This window comes from Mastacembelus armatus, chromosome 13 (assembly GCF_900324485.2).
Source record: "Mastacembelus armatus chromosome 13, fMasArm1.2, whole genome shotgun sequence".
Taxonomy (NCBI): domain Eukaryota; kingdom Metazoa; phylum Chordata; class Actinopteri; order Synbranchiformes; family Mastacembelidae; genus Mastacembelus; species Mastacembelus armatus.
The window spans coordinates 20,615,373-20,626,012 of NC_046645.1; the positions used below are offsets into that span (position 1 = coordinate 20,615,373).

Here is a 10,640-nt window from a genome sequence, read left to right on the forward strand (position 1 = left end):
CTATTCAGATGTTCCCAATATGAGCCTGAAAATAGACTCTTTCAGGCTAGTTCAGTCAAGGTACTGTAAAAAAGAGGAAATCACAGACCCCAATACTGCATCACTGATCTGGGGCTGAAAATAAGCAGTGAAGCTGAAAGTAGATCAGCTTAAACAGAAAATGAATCATTTGGCAAATCACACATCAAAAGGTGCCACTTTGAATGCTGCAAGCCTCTTATGAACTTAATTAATCAAGCCCTTAGAAAAGTGCTTATGCATAACATCTACATAAATCCTACCCAGGCTTTTCGTCTTTTCTAAAATCCCAAAGACTGGAATACATTAACTTTACAATCTCAACATTCCAGTAAGCAGCCAATTTTGAAAAGACTTTGTACTTGCGTGCATGAAGAAATGGCACCAAACTCACTATAGTGATAATTAAATGCAGTGTAGTTTTTACACTTTGAATCAGAACAATCTCTGTCTGAGTCAGTCATGTTCACACAGACAGACACACAGACACAAACACTGTATGTTTCACAAAGAATGTATAATGTAAGCTTTAATTTAAAGTACTTTTTTTTTCCTTTTTGCATCTTACTAGAAAATTGCTTTTAAGCAGAAAAAAACTGTCACTGAGTGACTTTTTCAGATACAGTACAAAGATCAAACAGTCTATTGACTGGCTTTCTAAAGCTAGTGTGAAATGCTCTCAGCTGCTTGGGTAATAGGAACCAAAAGACTTCATCCGGCACCTCAGACTGCTTGAAGAATCACCCTAAGACGTGAAGTTTAATCTATTCAAATAAAAAATATGAATGACGAAATTTCAATTTCACAATACTGTATTAATCGACATGATAACTGCCAACTACTATTACATAGAAAGCTTATAGCAGTACCTCAAATAAGCCCAGTCAGTATTAGTGATTTCAGGTTAAAAGCAGTGAAAAGGTAGGGCTGTATGTGGTTCATCACATTTTGCATTGGGCTAAAGGTTTTTCACGTAACAAAGTTAGGCACCCAACCAACACAGTTAATACACCACAACACTGCACTAATCTTACACATCACTAGATGGCGCTTGATGCTTTATAAGTAGAAAAACATGAGGTCCAGATGGAACAATAAACTGATAGTTCATACAGTACCAAAGACAGATGCAGTGTAGATTGGATGGAGAGGCATCCATCCATTCATTATCTACTGATTATCCTGGAAAATCCAGGGTCATGGGGACTAAAGCCAGTCCCAGTGGACATTGGGTGATCTTGCCAGTCTATCAAAGGGCGACACATAGAGACATACAAACACTCACATTCACACCTGCATGTTTTTGGACTGTAAGGGGAAGCCAGAGAACCAGGAGAAAACCCACACAGACAAGGGAGAGCATGCAAACCCCCCACACACAGGCCCCAGGCTCAAACACTATTGAAACCCTGAACCTTCTGTGAGATAACAGTGCTAACAGGATGGAGAACGTGAATAACCAAATGACTTATCATTCTGCAAATAAGGGAGTGTATCTAGTGCACCATGAAGGTAATAAACTATTTACTGAAATCTTGTCTCCAGTAAACAGAAATTTCAGCAGTAAAATCAACAGAAAAATAGTTAATGACAATTGTCAGTTGTTCCCTTGCCCACTTTCTGCCTCAGTGTAAATAAGGAATGAGAATGAAAACAGAAATGTATAGGGGAGAACTAAAGAATGAGTTGTAAATCATAACAAAAAAACCTTTTTAAATTACCATAGCATTCAATTTTATTTAACCAGAGTAAATTTAATACATATCACAATTTACTAAACTGCATATTGTCAGAGGGCCCTTATGTCTTTGGGTTGCAAGGTATATAGCTGATGCAAGAATACATGAGGAGGCTGAAGAATAACAACAAATTCAGTAGCAGCAGTAAAACATTTCTTCTCACCTTAAAAACAGACTAGGGAAGTAACAGGGATAGAAGACAAGCTGTTGCGAAAATCTCAATTAGCAAGCTGTCAAACTGCTTGTTAATCAACTGGATAATGTGTTTAAAGTACATATTAATTCAGCTCAAACATTATATCAATTATCTTTAAATGATTACACCTTCCTATATGAATACTATATGAGTACTTCTAGCAAAAATAACTGGATACTGTCAACATATGAGGAGTACTGTTTTTTCATATATACAGACATCACTATTTTTGCATATCACAGTAGGGGCACAGGTCAAGTTGGAAGAGTAGAGGATAGGCAACGGCATATCAAGGCTCCTTGGAATTGCTCAAGATAAAATATGAAATACTAATCTGTTTTACAGTGCCCTGAGTGTCAAGTCAGCACTCACTCACTACAGTCAGTCCTCACTGATTTTTTTTTTTCGTATTCATCGGTCTGAATTGTAATATAATATGACTGTAGCTTTATATATGTGATGAGTGCATATGTAATTTACCAAAACTATTGTTTATTGTAGGACAGTTGGTTAAAGAAACTACAAACTATTGTAAAACTGGAAGATAAAGAAATAAAAATTCAAAATTGAACCCAAAAACATCTAAAAATGATTAATGTATCTCACAGATTAATTTTTATATTGTTGTGGCCCATTTATCACTTCCGTGACTTCTCTGCAAGAATTTTCCATCTCTTGAATGTCCTTCTCCACTTTCCGTAAGACTTCCACAATTATGTTCTCAGTTTGGTTTTGTTCACCAGAGTCTAATGTATCATCCTCTGACAATGAATATGCTTCATCACATTTCTGAGAAAGGCATCTGCTCTGTCTCTGGAGGGACCCAGCATCAGAGAAATCCTCTGATAACTCATTCTGAGTCTTTCCTGTACTGGATGGAACAACTAAGTTTTTGGCCAGCCTTCTGGAGCAAACAGAACTGGTAGTGTTGCCAGCTCTGCTCTTTAGAGTGGTGGTGATCTCATCAAGCATGTTCGGGTTCTTTTGAGGTTCAACAGCAGGGCATTTGGGAGCATATTTGAATGAGTTACCTGGGTAAGCCAAGGTGGAGCTTGCAACATTACCCACTAGTCCACCATGCGATTTACCCTTCATCCTTCCCAGGACTTCATAGCGGAAGCTAGAGATATCCTGCTTAAGTTCCTATTGATTATTAGAAACCACAGATAATATATCAAAGAAAACACAGTATTGTACAAATCTTGGTTATTTAAGGTTTCAGTGTTGAATAACTGTATATTACCTTGAAATTCTCTTCTGTCAGTCCTTCCTTCGTCTTGGCATCTCTGATCATTGCAGCCACGTACCGCTTCACAAGGTTCCTCAAAACCTCCTAAAAACACACATACCTTTTAAGGTAAAACTACAATTTATTAAAAATCAAAGTCTATTTATTTATATATTTTATTTGAGAATAAAACAACATAACCTTAAAAGATTGGAGTATATTATGGTAAATAAATTACTACCTGATACTCATTTCTTAACCTTACATTTTCAGCTGCACGTCTCTGCAAGTAAAGAAAAAGAAAGTTCAATAAACAAAGCAACATGATATTTCTGTTTGCAATTGTGGCATAAATTGTTCCTCCTTTACTTGCCCTTTCTCAATACGAGGTTCCATGATATATAGTCAATTGGTGAAGGGAACAGGTAATCTAATTTGCTCCCAACCACTTTGAGGCTGTAATACCAGGCAGACATTGCACTTGTGACAACATACAACAGCACAAATCTGTCCAAACTTCTTACCCCCAAGGTTTCAAATGTCTCAAGCCTTTTTATGCTTCTTCTCTGAAACAAATGTCTCTTTATCCATCCTATTAGATAATAAACTGACTTTGGACTGGGTATTATATTGAACGGAGATGGCAAAGTCCCTCCTTCTTCAAAATAGCTCATCCACAACTTTGTTCTTGCAAATTTCCACTCTATATCTGCATGATCCTGAAAAGAATAAACAAATGGTGATTTATCAGAACCTTTTGCAAAGGAATAAAAGACAAATTGGTGCAGTAAAACTTTGAAATAAAATGCACAACTCACAGCAATATGCTGGTAGGAGTTATTCATCATTGCAATTAGCATATTCAGAAGCACTACCAGGGAGATTATATTGTAGGTGCCAAACATGGTGGTACCCACAAACTCAGTGAATTCATGTTTTGGTTTCACATTTGTCACATGGAGGGAAATCAGGCCAAATATAGACCAAAATAATGACTGTAGCGTCTCGAACATCCTGAAAAGCAAACAACCATACATCACTTTATGTGTTGCTGAAAAACAAACATATTAATTATTAACAGTGCAGATTTGTCAGGGACAATTTATTTAAGAACTTCTACTTACGTTGAGAAAGCATTGTTTTGCTCTTTACACCGAATACCCTTACAATCATTTTCTCCATTGGTTTCATAATAAAAGTAGAGCTGGTTGAGGCCATTGGCAAAGGCTAGTAACACCAGGCAGTAGATGAAGAGGAACTTGAGGATGTCCAAGAGCATGCGACCCAGTGAGATCTGTAAAGGGCCCAGATGTGAATTGGCAGTGAAAAGGGAGATGAGGCGCAAGGAGCTGAAGATGTTGGCAATGGCAAACAATGCCTCTGCCACCAAAGTTGGGTGCCACATTTCCCAGCTCTCTCTGGCTTTGCACCCACTGTACTGTAAAAAGAGAATAAGGAGGTCAATCAACATTTATTTTATATATATATATATATATATATATATAGATAGATAGATATAGATATTGATATAGATATAGATCACCTCTGAAAATAGAAAAATAGAAATAAATCAATTTCATCCCTTTATTTTTTTTACTCATAAATACATGAATGTACTTGTATGGCATGTTATGTTTTTATGCAGTCAAATACATTGCATTGCAAAATATATAGTACCTTTGCATAGGCAACAATTTTCAGAGAAATAGTTGCAAGATACAGGGAGTTCATTATGAAGTCCATTAAGTTCCACCAGTCATCTATGTAGTCTTTCAAACCACTGTCCCACATCTGTTTGATCTCAGTCCATATAAAGCCTTGGAGACATGAACAAACACTGGAGGTCAACAGAGGTCACCAAAACACTAGTGTGTAGATAGTTGCATATATGCAGTCATGGTCACATGACCTCTATTTCAATTTACTCAAATGTGTGGGAGTAAAGATCTGTAAAGATATAAAACAGTGCATTATAATATTATAATAGCTGTCTATTGGTGAGTGGGCTCATCGTTACCAAGCACCCAGGGCAGTATCATCCATTCCACAGTGGTAGGTGTTGGGCCCTGAAAGTTTGGGTCTGCAGAGACTACATGCTGTGAGGCCAAGAGAAGCAGGATGAGAAAAGTCAGGTAGGAAGCAGTGTGACAGATGAACTTGATGAAAGGCTTGCGAATGAATAAGCCAAAACAGCTCTTTGGAGAGATCAAGTAGAAGATGGATAACAGTGGAAAGAGGAGTCCAATGAAAATACATGTGATGAGCTTTCCTGCCCAGTGACGCTTTCTCCAGCCTGGGAACTCATCATACCAACGAGACGCCAGAAGCTGCTGACAGTTAGGCTGAGCAACAAACTAAGAGAATGAGAGAGATAAAGAAAGATTATTAAATGAATCTAGACTTTTTAATTAATTTTTGTCTTTAAAATCCATTACAAAAATGACAACATTTCTGAATGGATTTCAAAAAATGTGTCATACGTCATTTGAGTATCTTATTGTGCACTATGATACATAGAATCACCTCACTATCCCATACTGCTTTGTTCATTTGCCTAATATAGACTCAGAATTTCAAGTGAGTGCTAGAGCAGACAACTGGAAAATGCCTGGACAAGAAAACCTTCCTTTACACAAATGTAACACATCGTTTTTCTCTGCAATCTCACACTTGCCAGGTTAAAATGCATAAAAATGCCAAGCTGCCTCCTGCTGTTAACACACAGCGAGGGCAACATTTAGGAATGGATAAAACATGCTTTGCCATTCTTCACCCCATTGTACAGAAAGTAAGAAGCATGCAATAGTTTCAAGTGGTCAAACATTACAAAAGTGTTCTCTAATCCCATATTATGAGGTCACTGTCAAATCTGTTTCCCATAAACATTTTCTCTGCCTTGTGAGATTTGATATAATCATCTGCTGGACATCTGTGGATGGTGATAGAAGTTAATTTCATTTTAACCAAATTATGGCCAAATGGATCCCAGTTATGGTACTATATAGCATTAAGTTGTGGGTGACGCAGTCATCTATCAGTGCAGAATTTGACATCTTTAGGTTTCCTATCCTGGCCTTGTAAGATGTTGACCATGTATAAACTGACTTGAGGCAAATGATGACATCTGGTGTGAACAGATTTAATCTGAGGTCATTTTAGGAAGGTAAACATTGCCCCTACCACATTTCTCTCTCTTTCAAAAAGAAGTGTTAATTCTGTCCTTAGGCACATTCATAGTGATGATGTACTGTTAGCAAATGAATGAGATTTAATCTGATTATTTGAATATAAATATATCTAAAATGATTCCACAGACTTTAGGTTATATGCTACTGTGAGCAGCAATTTTAGATAGATAACATAAACATTTGTTTGCCAGTGCAGTGTAACTAGGAACAGAGCAACCAGTGCAGCGCACCAGAGGCTGTCAGGGGCCCAGGTGGTGGTTTGAATCCACAGCAGGGTGTTAGATCAGTGTTGATAAAATTGACACTTCGGCCACTATCCATGTTTACCATGTTTTTTGCATGTGTTTCTGTGTGTGTGTGTGTGTGTGTGTATGTGCACATAGGTGTGCACTTATATTCGGGGGGCAAAAAAATTTTGAAGCAGGGCCAACCACAACTACAGTATGTTATACTTCTGACTATACAGTATATAATTATATAACACATATATTATAAATTATATAATATTGTGGAATTATAGGCTCTGTGATGGACTGGTGACCTGTCCAGCGTGTACCCCTGCCTTTCACCCAAAGAGAGCTGGGATAGGCTCCAGCAGATCCCTGGGACCCTAAATAGGAATAAGCAGGTATAGATAATGGATGAATCAATTAACGTATTATAGTTAATTGTAAAAGTGTATATGTTGAATGTATATTGTATTTAGGTAACAAAAAAAAAAAAAAAAAAAAATCCCAGACTTAGAACTTTCTTGTTGTGTCATGTGACTGTGTTACACAAACATCAAGTGTATACATTTACAGATATAATCCATTATAAACTTTATGTGTAGCACATCATTTCCTTTGTGTGCTATGCTGTTACTGCCGTTGTGTAATTAATTTGTAATAGTTGTATTTCTCATAAAATGACAGAAAGCTGGCACTGTATCAAGAATATTGATGCTCCAAAGAACATGTTAAAAGACAGTAAAAGGTTCCCTCCCTAATTAAAATATTATGAGTTTGTATTTCAGGGAAATGGCCATCACTTATTCCATCATTATACCCAATTACCCAATCATCATGGGACTGTCTGAGAGGGCTACTGTAATGCATTGCTAAAAGCCAGCCTGTCAATTACGTTTTAAACTCCCAAAGGACAACTCCACCCATCTCAGACCATTTACAGCTCATCTTGGCACTGTTCTTGTTATCTAGTCCTTGATGTTGCTAACTTATATTTATAGTATTCCTTGCGTTCCTTGTTCCACTGCTGTAAATACTGTAAAATCCTTGTCAGGTCTCAGTATATGTATATCTGTAGATGTATGTGTGTTACCAGGACAAATTCCAGAAGTTTTTTATTAACGTTTACATTACTGTTGTACAAGGACTAATGTGAGAAAGAGGATATCAATCAGTAAACAGCCTACCTCTTTCTGGCAATATTTAATAGCCAGTTTCAGTCGTGCCAGGTCGTTAGTATTCTCATCCAGCAGAGGATTGATGTCATCACGGTAGTTGAGGATTATTTCCAACTCTTTAGAGCTTCGGGTCTGGTCCAAGAGGTCCTTTGCAAATTGTTTACACACGTGGGACAACTCCTCATATTCTGACTTAAACTCATTCTCCACTGTGCTGAGCTCCTTCAGCTCCCAGCTGAGTTGAAAAGCTGTGAGGAAGGGATCCTCGCTGGACAGGGCGATGAGAGATGGGCTGGAAAGGGCCTTATAGATGTTAAGACGTGAGCGCGAGTGGCGCAGGCCATCCACATCTGAACTGGACATACACTCCACACAGTTGCAACGTACAGCATGTGGCTGAGGTATGGAAACACCTCGGTGCAAAAGCAGTTTGATGATCTCATAGTTGTTGGTGTGAGCTGCAAGGATGATTGGGGTGATGTCTGGGGTGAAGTCTGAAAACTGTTTGTCCAGCAGGATTGGTGGGACCTTTTGGGAAACCAAGAGAGGAACACCCAGTTAAATATAGAGAAAAGCAAATGAATCTGTAGTACACCATTATTTTACCAGACAAAAGAACACTGCTTTTAAACCCATCACAGAAACTGAAACAACTGGTTTGCATAGCTCTAATTTCATCTCTTGGGTCTCTGACCATCTTGTCTAACAGCAAGCACACAGTCTAATGGCTTGTGGTTCAGCGGGCCTCAAAATATCTTCCTGGTTGGAAGCAACTGCATGCTTTTCTCTTTGTTCATCTCTTCACAGAACACACCAAGTCCATAACAGGGAGACCCAGCAGTGTTGAAAAACAAATGTACAAAGATGTCAGGAAGTTGAATTCGTCCATGGCCTTTTATCAAACTGCCTGATACGCAGGCTGTTATAAAAGCTGTGGCAAAAATACCCACAGCATCACATCAAAGAGTGTCAGTGCTGGACATTTTAAACAAGATTTCTAAAATCAACATCGCTGTATCTGAAACTAAGAGATGGAAGAAAGTGCCTAACTATTAAGTTTCTGTATTTGTATCAGATGTAAACTGAAGAACAAAACCTCTCACTGCTAAAGTAATTCACTGTGACATTACAGTCCCTGTGTAAAAGCGTTACCAGAATCCTACATCTATTTTCAAAATTGGACATGCTTTTCATGGTTTCTAGTGCTGCAGGACAGTCAAGCAGAGCACTGTAGATCTGTAAACAGGGCACCAGTCTATCCCAGGATCACTATCATATGAAAAGGAGAACTGAACCAAGGTTAGAACCAAGAGGCAGAAATGTGACTGTATGAGTAGGAGGTAGAAAACTATCCAATAAAGGAAACCACTTTATAAGCCTCGTTGGAATTTGTACCTGCCAAAAAGCTCAAACTCAGTCATGTTCAGTGAGAAATGCTCCTGAAAAGTCTACACAGTTCGTAATTGTGTGGGCAGTGTGGTTCATATCCTGCTAAGACACTCAGAAATGAGATCAGAATGCCAAGTTGAACAAAAAAACAAAAAACAAAAAAAACACTGAAGTCATAACACTGTGAGAGGAAGCTTCATGTACCTGTTTTTCCCCACGTGGCTTCTTGTGGTTGAGCAGCAGCTCCACAGCCCCCACGACTTCTTTGCGGATGGCATGTAGCAGGGCATCACCCACATGCACATTATAGCTCAGCAGCAGGTCAATGATCTCCAGGTTCTCATTTTCAATGGCAATAAGGAGTGCTGTGCGTCCCAAGGGGTCGATGCAGTTGATGTTTATCCGGAAATAGATCTCAGCCTCTACCAGGGCTTGTTTCACACTGGCATAGTCCCCCTTCTCAACAGCTCCCAGGTAGGCCCTCTCCAGGGCAGAAAGCTCAGATTCGGCCCGCACGATCCTCAAAGCGATGCGGTCCCGGTATGAGGAGCTGTCCGTTTTCTTGTAATACAACTGTGACATTGCTGCTACAGTGTCCCAGTGACACCCCAGAATAAACGAAAAAAGACAAAACATCAGAAAATATCTGTTTTGTTTTGGGTTTTTGACTAAATGATGTTTTTTCTCAATGGTTTTGAATCACATAGCCTAATACTGTTCAAATGGATATATACACCGATGAAGATTAACATAACCTCTAACATCCAACATCATTACAGCAAATCGAAGTAGATGAGTCAATATTCCGATTGAACTGGACGCCTGAAATAACCATGCTTAAAGGAAAAACATCAACTTTACCGTCCTCCTGTTGCTTCTCAGCTGCTTCCCATTCACTTATGAACTACTCCGACAACCAGGGGCTGCGTCCATCTGGGAGGAAAGTTGCGTGGTCGGATCATCTTATCACCAAAGCCTCCAACTTCACAGCGTGTCATGCGATCCCCTGGTCACTACTTACGCCCTCTCGTCTTCAGGGGCATTTTGAGGACATGTTATTGACTTGGACCTTTCTCTGCAAAATACACGCGCCGGTACCGGAACAGGTGGGCTCAAGAAAAGAAATATCCTCTGGCGCACAAAGTGCGCACAAACTGCTCGCTCAAAACTCATCAGAAAACTCATCTTCAGCATTTACCGCGCCCCTTTACTCTTGCCACAAAACGACAGCAAAGCCCATAGTGTAGACAAGCGCTAGAGTATTTTCCCATAAAGGAAACCAGTTAACCACAGCGTGCAAATGTAACAACCCTCACTTCTCCTTAGCCGGAGCAATCATTGTCAGATCAATCACGTTAAAGTGCGGTTCTTCTCAAGAACAATGTTGGATTTTGAGTAGCCTACACAGTATTGAAGGTTCAATATGATAAGTATTAATTCAGGCTATTTATTCATTTATTTTGAGTTTAAGCTCATA

The 10,640-nt window shown here is 38.9% G+C and overlaps 1 protein-coding gene across 2 annotated transcripts; it reads right to left on the minus strand.

The window, feature by feature from the left end:
* Window positions 1-1,887: 1,887 nt before the first annotated feature.
* trpc4b (transient receptor potential cation channel, subfamily C, member 4b) lies at window positions 1,888-10,318 on the minus strand. Of its 2 annotated transcripts, none has more exons than XM_026312795.1 (11): window positions 10,025-10,318; window positions 9,368-9,747; window positions 7,784-8,302; window positions 5,199-5,535; window positions 4,859-4,998; window positions 4,306-4,619; window positions 4,000-4,195; window positions 3,706-3,900; window positions 3,423-3,464; window positions 3,197-3,286; window positions 1,888-3,096 (listed from the first exon to the last, which is right to left on the minus strand). In XM_026312795.1, the coding sequence occupies exons 2-11, from the start codon at window positions 9,743-9,745 to the stop codon at window positions 2,563-2,565; spliced, it is 2,745 nt and encodes a 914-aa protein (XP_026168580.1). In that variant the 5' UTR covers window positions 9,746-9,747; window positions 10,025-10,318; the 3' UTR covers window positions 1,888-2,562. The 2 variants fall into 2 exon arrangements, with proteins under 2 accessions (XP_026168580.1, XP_026168571.1); XM_026312786.1 differs by having other exon boundaries at window positions 9,368-9,750.
* Window positions 10,319-10,640: the final 322 nt, after the last annotated feature.